Raw genomic sequence first — 20,137 nt, forward strand, 5'->3', positions numbered from 1 at the left:
GGTGTAGTGACAAAAAAGAATACCCACTATTAATGGAAAAGGCTATTAAAATACTCCTATCTTTTCCAGCTTCACAAAAAAAAAGACTACATGGGACCCTGAGAAGGTACGAGTAGCTCAGCCTCTGAAGGTCCTCAAATAGGCCTTATTATTCCAGACATATAAGTGCAAATCGACCAGACTACAAATTCATGGATAACTTAGCTTTGGCATTTCCTGACTGGTAACCTATTTAAACATCCAAACTTAACACTGTATCAGCTTACTTCTCAGACCCCAAATTGCTCAAAAACATCAAATTATTGCAGAAGTTTCATTTTTTTCCCTTTTAGGAAGCTTCTGAGTTCTAAAAATAAGCTATTCCCAAATATGACTACTAATTTAATATCATCTTAAAAAAAGCAAAATAGTAAATCAAGAGTTGTAGTTTTCCAGTGTTAACTCCAGGTCAGATAGAAAAACTCTCTAATTCACCCTAAAAAGCAGAAAAGTCATAATAAAGATGTCAATAATATAAAATATTGAGGATTAAGGACATCAATTATTTCTAATGGAATATTTTAAAATATTCTATTATAAAATTGCTTATAAATTAATATAAAACTGCTAAATTAAGTTGCTACTGCAGTTAGTTTTTGCTTTATTAATCTAATCACCGATTATTTTTTAGGACTTCTCAGAAAAATGATCTTAATTAAGTGGGGCATCACATCTACCATGGAAACAGCAGTCTGTAACAAATGCTAACAGCTGCTCAGAGGTATGACAGATGGTGGGTGAATGTTTAAAACTTAGCTGTCAAAGTTTGGCAGAGAGAAACACGTGTAATTTAACAATGTTTTGTAACATTGTTGACTTACAAAATAAACATTAATTCTGTAATAGGAAAATTTCTACAAAAACTTAATAAGACTGAGAATCACCACCAAATAACATTTGCAAAATACTTTTTATCTGGAAAAAAACTCTTGATTTTTCAGCCCATCAAAAACACCTCTATCATCTCACCATCCAACGTTATCACACGGAAGTTCCAAAACTAATTCAAAATATTAGTAAAAGACATAATTACACTTTAACACCAATTCCCAAGAAAGCCTAATTAATGAACGACAGAGTAACATTTCATTATTTTAGATTTGATTTTTGTAATCTGCACTAATACTTGAAAAATCAATTCTGGGCAAAATTAGTTTTCCATGCTGTACTGGGCTGAATATTGTCCCCTCAAAATTCATGTTGATCCGGAATCTCAGAATGTGACCTTATTTGGAAATCAGGTCTTTGCAGATGTAATTAATTAAGATGAGGTCATACTGGATTAGAGCGGGTCCTAAATCCAATGACTAATGTCCTTATAAGAAGGCCATGTGAAGACATACTGAATAGAATCACACACATACAGAGGAGAATGCCATGTGAAGATGGAGTCAGAAACTGGAGTAATGAAGCCAAAGAACACCAAGGACTGCAGGCAACTACCAGAGCTGGAAGAGGCAAGGAAGGATTCTTCCCTGGAGACTTGGAGGGAGCATGGCTCTGCTGACACCTGATTTAAGACTTCTAGCCTCCAGAACTGTAAGAGAATAATTTCTTATCTTAAGCCAACCCGTTTGTGGCAGCTTCAGTAAACACACTCCAAATTGTATTTTATTAAAATTGATCTATATATTTCAGACACAGACCATCACCGTACCACTGCTTTTAATTTTTGAAAGTAGACATATTGGAACAAGCTGGACCAAGCACACTTCTTCCTCAAGCCTCTTTATTTCTCCCCACAAAATGAGAAGCAGCATATGTGTGCCAGGTAGAACTGGTTGAATAGCAAATATTTAGACGTTCTAGAACTATTCCTAACTACAGATTATACTAGATGCGTTTTACTAGAATTCAAATCAGAAAGCATTTCCTCCCTCAGTGGAACCACAGTATTTCTTTTGTTTTAATGTAAATTCTTTAAATATGACAGATGTTTTGTTTCCTCCAAACCAATTCTAATAACGTTTCTTTGAATTTTGAGCTTCTTACTATTTTAAAGGCATGACTAGAAAAAATAAAGTACTACATAATCTTTTTTTTTTTTTTTTTTTTTTTTTTTTTGCGGTACGCGGGCCCCTCACTGCCGTGGCCTCTCCCGCTGCAGAGCACAGGCTCCGGACGCGCAGGCTCAGTGGCCACGGCTCACGGGCCCAGCTGCTCCGCGGCATGTGGGATCCTCCCAGACCGGGGCACGAACCCGTGCCCCCTGCACCGGCAGGCAGACCCTCAACCACTGCGCCACCAGGGAAGCCCACTACATAATCTTTTATCTTCCTCAGGAACTTAATCTTGTTTCTTTTTGTCAGCTGAAAAATGACGGCTGCAAACTTAACGATTTTTAGTGTTATTGAATTAATAGGAATTATTTAAATATAATAAAGATATTTCATGAAATGGCTCAGTGGGATTAAGTAACAGTCAAGCCATGGTCCACAAAACTAGGCCACTAGGTGTCACTACTTGGAATTCTTGAAAAGGATAACAATGATTCTGCAAAACAATACAATCCAAATCCAAGCATGGGATGTGGAACACTAGAAGAAAGAAGAATGAATGGCCAAAGTTTGAAAAGTTTCTCCTCAAGTGTTGGTCATACCATGATCCTTTTTTTTATGCATACCATAAGTACTGAAGTATTGAAACATTTTTTAATAGTTAGATTTCTCTACATGGCAGCCATTTGAACACTTCACTGATCACATTATTGAAATGTAGCCTGTTAACTCTGAAACAAGAGCTTAATGAGACATATTTAAGGGCTGTAGATCATGAGGGCATTATTTCATTCATGACAATTAAGCTTTCATTGAAGGATGGCTCAGTTTGGATCTTCAGAACCAAATGCATCCCAACACTGCCCAGGGTCGGCCTCATAGTCAGTCATTTCAGGAGAGTTCTGGGCTTCACATGTAGTGCTTGTCTGCAAAATTCTGTAGACACGGTGTCTTTTTATTGGGCACAACTCATTTTCAGCCCACCAACTCCTTTTCAAATCGAGACGCATTGACAGGGCACATACTGATACTACAGACACTTCTTTAAGTGTAATTAATAAAAATTACAAAGGAATATAAATATAATTAATAAAAATCCAAAGGAACTTTAAACATGTTTTTCCTCACTAAAATCTATGAATCTCTTCTGAAGTTGTAACAATGTCTACCCAAGAATGCAGCAGTTATTCAAAATAATTATTTTCAGTGAGGTCTGGCAGCCTGGCTCAGTTCCAAAGTCCAGTCTGTGTCTGAATATCTGCCCCTCCTTGTAGAAACTAGCAATGTTCTTGCATTTCCCCTGTAGTCTCAAGCTTGGTATGCTCAGATACCTTGTTACATTAAGTAAGAAAAACCCAACTTCGAAAACTAATTTGGGCTACTCTTAGCCTTTAAATGACAAAAAGTCCTTGATCTAAAGGCCAGTAAATCTTAGCAGTGACAACCACTGACTGCACTGAAATAAACCAAATCTCCATGCTCTGCTGCAGCTTCTTTCAAATATCCCACTTACTAGTTCTAGTAAAGGCTGTGACTTCTGCAGAAAATTCACAATTGTCAAAACTTTCTGCATCTGGGACTTCCCTGGTAGTCCAGTGGTTAAGATACCGCACTTCCACTGCAGAGGGCGCGGGTTCGAACCCTGGTTGGGGAACTCCCGCATGCCGTGTTGTGGCACGGCCAAAAAACCAAACAAAAACAAGAAAAACCTTTCTGCATCATATGAAACAATGATAAAGAAGAATAGATATTTAAATAGCCAATGAAAAGAGGTCAAACTCTAATTCAAATAGCACATTAACAATAACAATGATGACAACGAAGGAGGAGAAAATGGAATGTTAGGAGCTATCCACAAACCAGAACGAATTTCAAGGGCTTTTTCGTGTCCAAGGAAAGTAACAAGTTACTTGAAATAAACTTAATCTGAAATGTCCTCAAATTACTTAGGATAAATTACACTAAAGAGAAAACCCATTTCCTTATCTTCCTGAGCACATTTTTTATCTTTACTGAAGTATAATTGACAAGTACAATTGTAATATATTTAAAGTGTACAACATGATGATTTGATAAATGTATACATTGTGAAAGGATTCTCACAATCAAGTTAATTAACACATCCATCACTTCACGTATTTATCTTTTTTTTGATGAGAATACTTAAGTTCTATTCTCTTAGCAAATTTCAATTATAAAATGCAGTGTTAACTATAGTCACCACGCTATACATTAGATCCTCTGACCTTATTTATCTTATAAATAAGATAAATACCAACTTCTCCCCATTTCCCCCACCTCCCAGCCTGGGCAACCATCATTCCACTTTGTTTCTATGAGTTTGACTTTTTTTTAAGATTACACACATAATTGATACCATGCAGTATTTGTCTTTCTCTATCTGGCTTATTTCATTTAGTACATTTAAAAACTATTTCCCAGTTCTCTTGCATCTAGGTAAGCATGTAACTAGTACTTGTCAATGGAATATGGACAACTGTGATACAGGCCACTTCCAACCTTGACCCTGCAAAATTCTCCATTTTCTCTCATCTGCTGGCTGGATGCAAAGGATGCAGTGGAAGATTCCAAAACCTTGAGAGATGGCAGAATCACAAAGTGGAAGAAGCCTGGATCCCTGAATGCCTCTGTGGAAGAGACTCTTCTTGCTCCTCCCCTCCTCATCTACCTGCATTGGACTGTGATGTGAGCAAGAAATAAACTTCTATTCCGGTAAGCCACTCAAATTTTAGGATTGCATGCTGTAGCAGTTAGTCCTGAATTAATACATATACTATTTAAAAAGCCTAACTAATCAAAAAATAATAATTAATTTGATTTGACCAAATCTACGGATAGAAGCAACTGTGAGATACCTATGACTGCACTTAGTGTGAAGTTGAAACATACTATGACACTCTTAGCTTAGCTTTTCCCAAACTGGTCCTTACCAATTCGACAGGATTGTGAATAAAAGTTCTCTGCCCAAATTAGTTTGAGAAATGCTATTAGAGTTAATAAGGTTTCTTTGCTATAGGACATCTTAGAGCTGCTATATACTAACACCCATTGTGAATCCGTATAAAGGGAATAAAGAATGCAGCATTTTCCAAACTTATATAGTCAATAAATAATTTAACCAATAAATTTAAGATCTACTCCCCCCTCTCGAATGGCAAGACCCACCACTATCTCCCAGAGCAATGCTCTGTAGAACACATTCTGGGAAATTTTGCTTTAGTTTAATCCATGTCACATGGTTGACTAATCAGAGTGAGCACCAAAAAGTTCTAGACATCCCAAAGCAAAATAATTCTCTTATGAAGGGAAGATTTTTCTTGTAAAAAGACTTATATGTACTAGTAGACTAATATGTACACTAAGAAAGTTTTCACTGCTGAAGTTAACCAAGTTCTATAAGAAAGGTATTTTACTTAAAATGTGACTGAAATGAAGGCAGATGTGAACTGTCAGCTTCTGACTTTTCCTTTTACCTGTCAGTGGAGCCTGTCATATTTAATGATGGAATATATTCTTACGTTTTAAGGAGAAGACACTGAGTTTATGAAAACCAGCAACGTTAAGTATGAAATGTGTATGTGAATACAGTCCATTGCACAATATCTTACTTTTCTCTCTCCTATATTCATGTTTGAGGTGCAATGTTTGAAAACAATGTTTAAAAGCAATAAAAGGTAATCACAGCTAAGATCAATGGATTCTTCTAATAGAAACACATATATAAAATATATAACTTTTTCCACTGTGACTTGTTATATATGGTACAAATGCAGGCTATACTGCATTTGTACCATATATAAGATACTATATTTCAGTTATGAATCTATGATGGATGACTTCCCACATTTCTCACAGACTGAAGGCAACTGAAAAAGGACTGTTATGATGGACATTTGGATATTCATGTAAAGTAAAACGGTATGGTAAATGTTCAATTTACCCAAAAAAATTAATAAAAAGAAAAACTTACATCTAGTAGTGTGTGAAGATGCTGATCCTGGAAAACACTGTGTAGGAAATCTAAGTCCTTTTCACTGCAGTCTGTAAGTGCATGAATTTCTTCCAGGCTGTCCAGCACCTGTGAGACTGCTCCTAAGGGAAACAAACAGAAACAGCCAGTAGAGAAAGTCAATGTCAAACTAACCTTCATAAGCTAAATGTCACACCTCAGAACTGCGGGCTAACAGACAGAACTTCAAAGGTTCAGGTCTTTACTGAAAAACAGACTTAAATGCATTTCATATCACTTAAGGATAGAATATTTGCAGTGAGTTTATGTTCTTAACGACGTGTTTGTGTGTTCCTCATTTTTCAAAGTAAATTGAATCTTGTCTTACTTGAATTAAGGAAATTCATCAACTATAACTGAGCTACTAGAAGATCTGGGTGCAGAACGTTATATCAATACATCAGAAACAGAGTGTGGGTTCCAATGACCCCATGATGTTTTGAAATATTACAGAAGTAACATAGGTGGCCATTTCACACAGGTGCATTCCAGCAAGAATGGAAGGTAAGGTCGGCTGTAGATCCGAGGGACAAACCTTCAACTAGGAGCTCCTGCTGTGTAAAATAGGCTTCTTATGATTTTTAAGGCTCAAACTTAAGTTAGCAAAAATCCCACTCCACTCTTTCTCCTTCCTTTACATACAAAGTCAAGGGAACCAAGTTGTTCTTAGTCTATTGGGGCCCTTTTTATTCAAAGGACAAAGACAAAGGGTAGGTATACTGACTGACACTTTCAAATACCATATTAGGTACTAGGGGAAATCATTTTTGCAGGGCAGTGTGGTCACTTTCTTTAAATTTCCTCTAATAACCAGGAATCCAGAGAGGTAGCAGCAGGGAGAAATACACACCGAGCAGTAACAAAGTCACTTAGCCTTAAAGAAGTGATTAGCCAATTTTACTTTGCAGACAACATGCACATACACACTTCAGAGAAAGAAAAGCACCCTGAGAGGCTACGCTTCAGAACGTTAGTGTACACAGTGTCAGAGACATTCTAACGATAAGTGCCTCACTGCACATGTAACTCTTAGATTCATAGTTTTCAACCAGAAGCAATATTGCCCCTCAGGGGGACATTTGGCAATGTCTGGAGACACTTTTGGTTGTCACAACTGTGGTGCTGGTTGGAGTGAGGAGATAGGTTGTGCTACTGTCATCTAGTGGGTAGAGGCCTGGGATGCTATTAAACATCCTCCAATGCCCAAGATGGCTCCCCAACAAGAATGAATTATGTAGCCCAAAATGTCAGTGGTGCTGAAGTAGAGAAACTTTGCTTTACATAAAGATAAAAATCTTGAATCTTTCTGTTCTGGAACTCTATGCTGTTTCTAGCTACTTTTGGTCTTGGACCTCATCCATTCACATGCACTTATTGGTGACCATGTAAATTAGTACCACTTTTCCAGAAAGCAATCTGGTAATTTAAATCAAAGAGCCTTAAAAATGCTCATGCGCTTTGATTCAGTAATTCCATTTACAAAAACCTACATTAAGGAAAAAATAGGAAATGTAGAAAAAGCTTTATGTGTAAGGATATCGATCATATAAAATGGACAAATATCTAATAATTAGGGAATGATTACATAAATTATAGAACATCCATATAAGGGAATATATAGCCACATGAAAATTGTTTTTGAAGAATTTTAAAGACAGAGAAATCTGCATGATGGAAAATTCAAGAAAGCAGACTGCAAAACCTCATAAACTATATATCCCCAATTATAAGTGAAAAAATATATTTACAAATTCAGAAAAAAACCCCAACAGAATGAAAAATACCAAAAAGGTAATAGTAGTTATGTTTATTTTCCTATTTATACTTCATTCTGTTTTTGTCCATATGTTCCAAGGTTTCTACAATGGAAAAAAAAAGCTGCTATATAAGCAACTGCTTTTTGCAGTATTTAATTATGTTAAAAATCTGGGGCTTAACCACATTAAGTGGTTAAGTGGTTAAGTGGTTAACCACATCAAGTGGTTATCCACATGGAAATTACTGTAGCTAATTTTTTAAAAATTTGACTTTTATTTTGAGATAATTGTAGATTAACATGCAGTTGTAAGAAATAGTACAGAAAGAGCTCATGTACCCCTCACCCACTTCCCCCCAATGGTAACATCTTGTAAAACTGTCATATATCATAACCAGGATATTGACATTGATATAGTCAAGCTACAGAGTATTTCCATCACCACAAGGATCCTTCATGTTGCCCTTTTATAACTGCAATAATTTCCCCCCTGCCCTTCCCCCTCCTAACCCCTGGCAACTACTAACCTGTTCTCCATTTCTATAAATTTGTCATTTCAAGGATGCTATATAAATGAAACGATACAGTATGTAACCTTTGGGGACTGGCTTTTTTGACTCAGCATTAATTCTCTGGAGATTCATCCAGGTTGTTGCATGTATCAATAGTTTAATCCTTTGTATTCTTGGGTAATATTCCATGGCAGGGAGGTACCACAACTTTCCCCCCCCCATAGTCACCCACCCTTTGGAAAAGGGTATTTTATTTTATTTATTTTTTTAAGATCTTTATTGGAGTATAATTGCTTTACAATGGTGTGTTAGTTTCTGCTGTATAACAAAGTGAATCAGCTATACGTATACATATATCCCCATATCCCCTCCCTCTTGCGTCTCCCTCCCACCCTCCCCAACCCACCCCTCTAGGTGGTCACAAAGCACTGAGCTGATCTCCCTGCGCTATGTGGCTGCTTCCCACTAGCTATCTATTTTACATTCGATAGTGTATATATGTCCATGCCACTCTCTCACTTCATCCCAGCTTACCCTTCCCCCTCCCGGTGTCCTCAAGTCCATTCTCTACGTTTGCGTCTTTATTTCTGTCCTGCCCCTAGGTTCTTCAGAACCTTTTTTTTTTCTGATTCCATATATATGTGTTAGCATACAGTATTTGTTTTTCTCTGACTTACTTCACTCTGTATGACAGTCTCTAGGTCCATCCACCTCACTACAAGTAACTCAATTTCATTTCTTTTTATGGCTGAGTAATATTCCATTGTATATATGTGCCACATCTTCTTTATCCATTCATCTGTTGATGGACACTTAGGTTGCTTCCATGTCCTGGCTATTGTAAATAGAGCTGCAATGAACACTGTGGGGATGTACCACAATTTGATCATTCATCTGTTGATGGGACTGTGGATACTTTTAAATTTTGAATAATTACACATACCAGGCTATTGGTATTCTTTCATTGAAAATATTAAGTGGATACTAAGCAGAATAAAAAAGGTACAAGGCAGAAACCAGTCCTCATCTCCCCTGCTATTCCTGAAAATGTATTAACCTAATCCACTTCCTTCTACCTGCTCTTCTCAGGACTTTTACTTTGTTCTGAATAGGAAAAAAAAAAATCTGGAAATTAGTTAAAAGTCAGCTCTCTTGTCCCTTATTGAAAGCCTTGGAAAGCAAGAGATGATGTAAAGATATTAGTCCCAAATATCCCACTGAGCCCCTGACCCCAGCACATTATCAACAGGAGAATTAAATGATGCCAGGTTTATAAAGTTAGTAAAGCTAGTTCTAAGTTTCTGGATTAACTGCAACAACAAAAATACTAATGGAATATGGTGGTTTTTTGTATATTAAAAAAATTCAACAGATAGCACAGAAAGCTAATGATCATTTTCACTCAGTAATCTTATCTAGTTTTTATTGTCTCTATCCAGCACTGCTTATGCTGATATATAATCTAGGTAGTAGTTTATTAATACTATAAGATTAAAATAAAACAACCTTGTATCTAGCGAATACTAAGATGGAAGGTCTAACCACTGGGAAGGAATTTTGGCTGTACCCGATCAGGGACGTATCATTTGTTGGTCTGTGAACTCCCAAAGCTCTGTGCAATTCCTGTCCTACCAGCACTACCCTACATTTGCGTTTGCTCACTCTTTGTTTCTGTGCTGTGAGGTCCTTAAGGCAGGTGTATATTTGATCCATTTTATTACATCCACAAACTATGCCTTGAATTAATTAAGTACCAAAGAAACAATAATAGCAGCTCCCAATTAGTAAGTGTTTGTTATGTGTCAGGCACATCCCCAGGACAACACAGTAAGGTAAATATAGTACCTGACCTTTCCAGATAGGGAACTGAGGTTCAGAGAGGTCAAGGAAGGTCACAGCTAGAAGTGGTACAGCCAGGACTCAACCCCAGTGTGTCTGGATCCAAAGTGTATGCTCTTCTTGACTTAACTACAGTAACTGGCCGTACTAGGAAACATAGGGGGAGCCTTCAACAAGAAGTGACGTGTGGTTTATGCATGGATATGGAGGTTAGAAAAGAACCTGAACCCTACTGGGTCAGACAATATCCAAAAAACCTTTACCAAATGTTCCTGCTTTTTGCCAGGTGTGAGGCAGGGGGTTCAGGGAAAACAGGTATGATCCCTGGTCTCAAGGAAGGGGCTCTCAGGCTGGTGTGGGAAGTAGGCATACTATACCCTGAAGCAAACCATAGAGAAGAGATAAAAAATAAAGTGGTACAGAAATAGGGCTGCCCAGGGAGGAGCTCGGACAGTCTCAGAGAAGAGGTGGATGAGCAGGAACTCAACACCTCCACCTAGGTTTCCAATGTGCTCTGGCAGACCCAGTGGATGCTTTGCTGGAAAGCACGAAGGCATCTATTGCCTGTGTCTCTAGTAGGCAAGACCCACCAGGTCAACAGGTCTATTTAATTTCCTTGGATCTGTCACCTTTTTTGAACTGATTTATAGTCTTATCTTGTACCCAAATGTGATTAACTTTGTAGGTTTTCAATCGTGAAAGGAAGCATTTGCACAGGTGTACTCAAGTTGCCTATTTGAAGCTCTGAAAAGTGCCCCTAATTTAAAGTTTCTGGAATTAGCTAGGAAAATTATAGTTTTTATTCAATTTCTCCTTTGTCTTTTCATATTGAATAAACATATATATTTGGTCTAACCTCAAAATCTTTCTTTACCCTTGATCATTTTAACACTTCCTACTGACACCTCTTCTAAGTTTCATTATTTCTTTGAGTATGACCAGCAGAACCATATATCTCACAGATGCGTACGATTGATATCCGCAGTTCAACACCCAGCCCATGTAAAAATCTCATAATTTTTCAGTTCATTATAAAATATAAATGTACACAAAGACATTTCTGGGGCTTTTCCATTGCTATTGTTTTAAACACAGAGGCAGTAGTAATAATTAATACAACACAACACAACAACACAACACACACAAGCTCTTAAGCTGTTACTAGTATTTATTTTGCTGATCAATACTGTCATATCTGAAAGAGCTATTGACTTTCCTCAAAAACTGAAAAGGATGTTTTTCTCTATAAAACCGCTGAATAAACTTGTAACTATCTTAAGAAACAAACAAACAATAGTACATAAGTTCACCTCAGAGGGCAATTTATCTAATGGCAGGACTGTAGGTATTCTATTCACTTTTGTATTCCAGGCTGCATTTTGCAGTGTGCTTTGTACAAAGAGACACAATAAAATAGGTTCGATTAAAATGATTGTTTTCTGAGCAAATTCTAAAGAATTGCAAATAAAATATTATAATGAGAAATATGTAACCACTGAAAACAGTTTATTTTATAGCAGTTTCCTCAAAGTCACAATGAAAATTATTTTAATACTTCTATTTGTGTAACAGTTTATAATTTCCAAAGTGCTTTTCACACTTATTATCTTATGTGATTCCATAATAACCCTGTCCTGTAGACAAGTGTATTTATATTTGAAAAATTGGACGCTCATTGGGGTTAAATGACTGTGGAGCCACATCAGTGAGTACGAGAGTGAGTCTTAGAACCCAGGTCTCTAACACCTAGTCCTTCCACTACAGACTGGTCCCTCCTGAAACCATGTTTTACCCTCAGCAACACACCTGAATAATCTGCATTTGGTAATGAGATGATATCCAATTTCTATTTTCTTTTTGACCTGAATTTTGTTTACCATATAAGGTTTATTTTCTTACGCTTTGGTCCAAACTTTCACAATGATAAATTTATTAGAAAGTAATCAAGCCCTGTCTTCAGAATAGTATTTTGCTTTAACTTTTGCATAATTCATTTGGTAATCAAGTTTGTATCTAAAAATTAGGTTGATAATTATACATTTTAACTTTGAACATTTCTACTTTTTCCAAGAATCTCACTGATACTTTCTAAAAAGTTTTCTACTACTGTTATGAAGTAATAATCAAAAGAAGCATAAATACATCACCTGTTTTAAAAATGTTTTCTGAGTCTATTTCTTTAGAGAAATATGCTTTAAAGGTCAATAAAACTTTGAGTCTAGAACAGTTTCATTACAAGAGTGGAAAAGTCTCATAAAAAAGTTGACTGAGTAAAAATAACCTGAAAGGAGGACAGAAAAATAAATAGTTGAATGTTAAAAACGTTCTCAGTGTCAAAGTAGGTTGAGTCTGTCTTAAAACTATTTCCCCCTAGCTTTACTATAAAAAGTTTCAAACATATGGAAAGTTGAAAGAACTGTACTCACCACCTAGATTCTACAATTAACAGTTTGCGATATTTGCTTTATCACATATCTATCCACACATCAATTCATCTTATTTTTCATTCATCTCAAAATAAGTGGCAGATGGTCAACATCAGTACACTTCACCTCTAAGTACATCAGCATAGATTTTAATACTTCTCTCTCTCAGGTAAAATTTACATAGAGTGAAATACACAAATCTTAAGTGTACCATTCAATGAGTTTTAATAAATGTATACACTGCATACATCTGATAAACCGCATATATACCCATGTATGCAATTATTTCAGCAACAAAGATTTGTATGTGTATATTTTAAAAATTATATGTATAGCTATAAAACTTAATATCACTGAGCAAATTCAGCATCTCAATCTAGTCTAGTTTCTCCTGAAGAGTTATCAATAACCTCTATTTCCTATTACATTAGCAGTCCTATTTATATAACACTGAATCAGTACACATACATTCATATCACTCACTCAATTAAAGCCCTTCCTTGCAAGCACAGTAGCATTAAAAAAAATCTGCTCACTAAGGTAGAATTAAGTTAAAATTCATCAATTTAGGTGTACATTTTCATCACTCCACAAAAGTTCCTTTTTGTCCCTTTGCAGTCAATCTCTCCCCCCACCCCTACCCCTGGACAACAGGTTTTATTCCCACTGTACAAAGCAAATCCTGGTTATCAGTCAAGTTATAAGTAATAGTGAATCCTGTAATGAAAATTGTATTTTGGACTTAAGCATCTGTGCTATATCCAATTCAAGTTATGAAAACTTACACATGGTGATAAATGCTTTAGATTCTTTATGTATAGATTCTAGTGCAGATGCCTTAAAATTTATTAGTTAAAAGAAGTAAAAACTCTGCAAATGTATTCTGTCAGAGTACAGATACCATAATTCTAATGCCATTTTACTTGTTAAAACAATCTGTATTTCCAAATAGCAACATCACTGGGCACAAATTTGTCAAAGTACTTTAAATAACATTCTGCTGGTTGTTAAGTGCCCATTCATAATAAGGCCTTACAACTAAGGAAAAGCACTGCTTGATACCTCCAAGATGTTTTCATTCCCAAATGACACAATAGGTCTGCTGATTGGAAAAAAAAAAAAAAAAAAGGAGAGGGGTACTAAATCTGGAGAAACAAAAACAGTTACAAATGGGAAGTGTCTTACATTCCAATGGTTATTAACTTGTACATAGTGGGCAGCCTCTGAGATGGCCCCCAAGATCCCTGACTCCTGGTATTCACACCCTTATATAATCAATTCTTTCCCTGGAGTGTAGGCTGGACTTATTAACTCACTTGTAACAAGCACAAGAGGGCAGAAGTGATAGGATGTCACTTCTGAGATCAGGTTATAAGGACTGTGGCTTCTGTCTTGGGTGCTCTCTCTTACTTTTGCCCTCTCTCTTTGATCATCTGTGCCAGGGTAAGCAAGCTTCTAGGCTGTGAGCAGCCCTATGGAGAGGCCCAACAGTCCGTGAGGAACTGAAGCCTGTCAACCCCCATGTGAGTGAGCATGGAAGAGGATTCCCCCTACAGTTGGGCCTTCAAATGAGATCACAGCTCTGGATGACATCTTGACTGCAATGTCATGAGAGATCTTGAGCCAGAGGTACTCAGCTAAGCCATGCTCAGATTCCTGACCAATAGAAACTGCTAGATGATAAATGCTGTTTTGAGCTTATTCATTAGAGAGCAACAGATAAGTAACATACTGTGAGATTTTTATATTAAATTGGCTGCAATTTGAGCTACAAGTAATTAATGCAAGAAAGTGTGGCAATGAATTTAATTAGTAGCACCCAGATTTTCTATTTATCTTTGTCTCTTATATACTTTCCCCCCAGTAAGCACAATGTTGAGGTAAAGATTTATTCTATTATTTTAACTGAAATTATTATTGAGATAATTGGAGATTTATATGCAGTTGTAAGAAATAATACAGAGATCCCTGTATTATTTTCCTCACTGGTAACTTTTTACAAAACATAGTGTAATATCACAACCAGAATACTGACATTGATACAATCCACCCATCTCATTTAGATTGCCTTAGTTTTACTAATACTCATTTGTGTGTATGTAATTTCTTACATACTTTTTACTTTACTATTCTCACATACTCAAATTATATCCCTTTGTAATGAAAATCTAGCTATTACATTATTCTTTATAAATGTTCTTTCTGATGGTAGAAGTTAAGAGACATGAATCCAGGAGTTTATTTCACAGCTCCATGTCAATAAGCTAAAAATAGAGTCAGTAACAGAGTAAAAAAAAAACTGCTTATAGATTAAAGGAACGTTCACTTACCCTGAAAGTTTTCTTGAAAGCAAACTATAAAATAAATTGTTAGCCTTTCCCTGGAATTAATGTATTTGTGCTTGAAATTCAGATGTGAAATAATATTAAGTGCACTTAAAATTTTAACACTGCCTCTTTTTCCTCTTATGAAAGAAGTAAGAAGTTAGTATTATCTGTATAACAATGCTTCAGGAAATCAATATATCCAAGTTTTCATTGTATGGTCAAGCAGTGTTAAAATTCATAAATAAACATCTAAGCAGAAACAGCCAAGGAAAAAGTCAAGCTGATTATGAACCATGCAAAGCCAAACACTTTTGCATAAAAGATAAACCTTAGAGGAAAGCAAAGGGATACCTACTTTCTGCTGCTAGAAGTCCTAGGAGGAAGGCAGCATATGGACAAACAACAAACAGTATGATTTTAGAGCAAGCGGGTTATCAAGCCACAGTTGGGCCCAGTAGATGAGCCACAAGAAGCATGGTCTCTTAGCTGAGCCCAAAGTGAGCCCTTGTGTTCCATGAGAACATCCCCTGGGTTCTGATTCTGACTTCTTTGGTTTGAAAGACAAGAACAGAATATTTCCACTTTGTTAAGTAACAAAGCAACAATACACTGTTTATCTTAAGATTAAACCTAACAAATTCTAGAGAATGTATAATGGACTAATTTCAATAATCAAAATAGGAAAAAATATATTATATAAACATTATTTTACAATGTAAACAGCATACCTCAACATGTTAAACTCTTCTTTAGATGACAAACTGATTCATTTTAAATTATTTTTTCCACTGTTAATGAAAGGCTCTGTTAAATTATTTTTTAAAAATTAAAATTATGATTTTGAATAGAATTTGCGGGGAGGAAAATAGGATTGCCAGCTTTTAATTTTGTCAAGCAAGGTCATTAAGAAAAAAAATTTAACAAACTACCATTTACTATCATTTCACAGAAAGAATAGAAAAGGCATTATCTAAAGATGAAAAACAGTCCATCTCAAGAAAGGACAGTTGGCGACCTTATACTGTTCTCTCTCTAACTCCTCCTTCCCCACCCCCTCACCCCTGCCCTACAAGCACATGCTTTATGATCACTTTTTTCTTTTTGACATGGGCTTTCTGGAAGAACATTCAGCTAAAGATGAAAAGTGCTTTATGTTTTGTACTGTAAAACAAACCCATGCAAATTTGAACAGAAAGGCAGTGGAAAGGATAACATTGGGAACTTAAAATAAATGATGGAGAATTAAAGGGCTAGGATTAAACAGAGAAGAATTTAGGCTTAAAATTAATGAAAATATTAAAAATAAAAATGCATTGAAAAATGAAAATACTGATGTGTTAACTTATGTAAGTATAAAGCCCTTATATGAGTCTAGATAAAACATCATAGGCTTTCTGCAACTAACCATACAACCATTGCTGTTAGTTGCAGTAAAGGAAATTTGCAAAGACAGATATTTGATAAATAATGCTGACAATAATAGATAATGCCTTCCTTTAAATGGCCTAGTATTAAAAGTTAATTTTAGGAACATATGATAATTCCTGATAGCCATGTGAAATTTAGGAAAACATTAAAATTTTCTTCAAAAATTTCCTTTGTCTTTGACATCTGACTGTATAAAAATTTCCTCTTCATTTAGGGTAGGTAATCAGACACTTACACTGCATAACAATTTTATCTTTTATTGATAGCAGCTGGACAGTGCCCTCAAAAATATTTTAGAGACATTTAGCACATCGAATGAAGATACAGACTGCTTGCAAGATCGTTAAGCTCCAGAAACTTAAAAAAAAAAAAAGGCATAGGGTGAGACTACAGGAAAGGGAAGCAATATATGCAAAATTGTGAACAACTAATTTGAGGGCTTGCAGGCTACCCACAAGACAGTGTGAGAAATTTCCTTTTTTAAAAAGTAAATACTGTAAAAAAAAAATTAAATACTGTAATCAGAAACTATTTCAACCATATCGTTTAGAGATTGTACTAAAAAAAAACAGAAAAAAATTGGGCAATAAAAATGTATTTAATAGAAAATAAGCATAACTATAGACAATTCCTTTTCCTAAAAGAAAAATCCAGCTCTTCACAGAAAGGAATACTTAAGAGCTCATTAAAGTCTTGCTAAGCAGAGGTAAATATTAAGGGGCAACATTAAAGATTAGGTCTTTGAAGCTGTTGCAAGGCCCATCCTGCTCTCTTCCCATTTCTAAAGATGAAAATGGTATTAGAGATCTTGACCCAAAATCTCTAAATATATTCCAAGTATGTGACTATATCATGTAGCCACAGTACAACATAAAACTGTTACTAGATTCACTCCCCCTAGAAAGGGTTAACTGTAATCTGAGTTTGAGGAAGGAAGAAGGAGGTCTGAGCTAACAACAACAGAAAGCTACAAAATGGACTGGAAGGAAAAAAGACAGATGTGAAACAATAGGGAGTGGTGGGGAATATACCTACAACACAACTATGCCTTGCCTTTCCTGTGGGAAGGACTCTGGATAATTACCAAGTCAGCACAAGAGGAAAAGAGCAAGTCCTCCTCAGAGTCTCTTCTCGAAGATTCCCATTTATGAATGCTTTTGGAAATCACCTTCACTTCAAAGAGGAAGATTCACATCCCAACTGGTAAAGGTCAAAATAAGGAACTATATAGCTGCTGGAATGGGAAATTTGATCCTGTTATTCTGCACAAGGTATAAGCACATACCAATTGGTAAGAAACTCTCTGTGTGTATATGCGTATGTGAGCAGGTATGTGCACATACGTGTATAACAGAGGAAGGAAGAAGCATAAATACTGACAAATTGCTCATGGTTCCAACATGTAAGAAGCTTAGCAGATCCATTCTTCCTATATGGCTACCAGTGAAGGACAAACAACTCATGCTTTAGGAAGGGCCCTGGGCCTTGATTCCAATGCTGATGCACGAATATTGAATGAGCCAGTCCGAGAGTACAAAAATCAAATCACTAGCGCAAAGTCAACCACATGACAAATACCGAGTAATTCTAATGAAAGAAAGAAAAGTTGAGGCCAGAGGACATATGATATAGGAGTTAAGTAAATAAATACACAAATAAAAATTAAAAACTGTAACACATATACATGCATTTACATATACATATAAATGAGTCCTATGTATTTTTAGTAAATAATCCTTGAGAATACCTCACTGGTAAGATGGAAATCTAAGCATTTTATAAAATAATTTTGTGAACATTAGTGGGTTTTTTCAGGAGTATCTATATACATTTCATCAAAATAGGCAATTCTTCTTCTATGCTCCTCTCCCTTGAATGCTTGTGTAGACTTGCTATAGACTTTATAAAAAGAGATGAACCTGTAAATTGTTTCTAGAGATAATTCACAAGACAGCTTTACATTGAAAGATTCAATTAAAAGCAGTGCTGTTCCAAAGTCTGATCTGCTACAGTTGACATGGGGAAATCTTACATCGGAAATTTTTGTTGAGGTAGAAGGTAATCACAAAGATTCAAAAAGACTGACTACAAATGTTGGATTGGATGAAGTACAGTGTTGGGTCTGGAGGGGAGAAAGGGGAAGAAGTATTTCCGAGATTAAAAAAAGTGAAATGTCAGTTTGGAGCAGTAGGGGAAAGCAATTTCGGTATTAAAATGAAAAGGAATCAGACACATGTGGATGGAATTTGGCTGCTGACAAACTTCCTTAGAATCCCATGGAGGATCTGACTAGATTCACAGAAAAAGTTTATTCATAATGGAAGAGAAAGTATGTAGACACTAAATGATTCACGCTGGTGAATGAATGAATGATTCAATTACCTGAGGAGGTAGGGTCTTCGGAGAAGTCTGGCAACTCTTCAGGGGGATCCCCATAGAATGAGTTGAATTTGTGACTTGAAACAGCTGCTAGTACTGCACCCTAAAGCAAAGAGATGAAAAAATATATATATATATTCTAAAATTTTGTTTTTGTTTTTGGCCATGCTGCGTGGCTTGTGGGATCTTAGTTCCCTGACCAGGTATTGAACCCAGGCCCTTGGCAGTGAAAAGTGTGGAGTCCTAACCAATGGACCGCCAGGGAAGTCCTGAAAAATATATATTGATATTATTAAAAGAAATACAATAAACAACAAGGTCCTACTGTATAGCACAGGGAACTATATTCAATATCCTAAGATAAACCATAATGGAAAAGAATATAAAAAAAGAGAATGTATATATGTATAACTGAATCACTTTGCTGTACAGTAGAAATTAACACATTGTAAATCACCTATACTTCAATAAAAAATATTGATAAAAAGAAATACATAAATACAAAAAAGTTAATTACCAAATATTTATTTAAGAATTATTCAGAAGGTCAAATATATAGGAGATGATAGCTAGAAAAGAGGTGGTTTTAAATAATTTTGGATTCCTTTAGATAAATCACACACGCACATACCAGACTAACACTGTTGAGGATTGTAAAAGTATATGAAACCATTTACATCTTGAACTTAAACATATCCTAGACAATGAAATATTCTGCAGTCACTATAAAATGATGCTGCAGAAGAGTGTTTACTGAAATGATAAGGTGTTTGTGATGAATTACACAAAAAAAGGTTTTAAAAAATCTGTAGTAGTGTGATCTTATTTTTGAAAAAAAAGTTAATAAAGATATAAAAGACCGAATATATACCAAAATGTTAATAGTATTAATTATCCCTGGGTAGTAGGAATGTGAGTCATTTTTCTTTTTTTAAATCTTTTTTTCCTTTCTTTTTGATATTAATAATGACTATGTGTTACTCTTGTACAGTATTCTCACTCAGGCCACCCAGCAGAATCAACTACATGTTGACTCTTCTAAACTTCATGCATAGCCTCCCTTGATTCCTAGTTGAGAACCACTGTCATATTGAGTCCATGATATCCCTTAAGACTATTGGGTAGAAAAATGTTGGGAATTATTGTTTCAGTAACAATAAGAACAATAAAAGTTATTTTGTATGTGTTGAATCACGTGAGTGTTAGGTGTAGGTCAGAATATCCAGGTGTGTTCCTGGGCTCTGCCACTTTCCATCTGCATGACCTTACTTGATTTAATCATTTAACCTCTTGAGGTTTTCTCATTTGTAAACTGAGGATATTAAAACTGACATAGCTTACCTTACGTGATTGTCAAAAGTCGTAATGTTTATGAAAGTGCTTTGCAAATCATAAAGCATTTTG

The 20,137-nt window shown here is 35.7% G+C and overlaps 1 protein-coding gene across 3 annotated transcripts in view; it reads right to left on the reverse strand.

Annotated features, from left to right (window-relative positions):
* Nucleotides 1–20,137, reverse strand: part of CASK (calcium/calmodulin dependent serine protein kinase) — a 389,387-nt gene that overhangs the window by 87,932 nt on the left and 281,318 nt on the right. For all 3 annotated transcript variants that reach the window (XM_079909891.1, XM_079909890.1, XM_079909889.1), the window contains exons 10-11: nucleotides 18,737–18,836; nucleotides 6,028–6,149 (exon numbers count right to left, since the gene is read on the reverse strand). In XM_079909891.1, the coding sequence (XP_079766017.1) occupies nucleotides 6,028–6,149; nucleotides 18,737–18,836 (222 nt within the window). The remainder of the gene's footprint in view (nucleotides 1–6,027; nucleotides 6,150–18,736; nucleotides 18,837–20,137) is intronic.

This window comes from Stenella coeruleoalba (genome assembly GCF_951394435.1).
Source record: "Stenella coeruleoalba genome assembly, chromosome: X".
Taxonomy (NCBI): domain Eukaryota; kingdom Metazoa; phylum Chordata; class Mammalia; order Artiodactyla; family Delphinidae; genus Stenella; species Stenella coeruleoalba.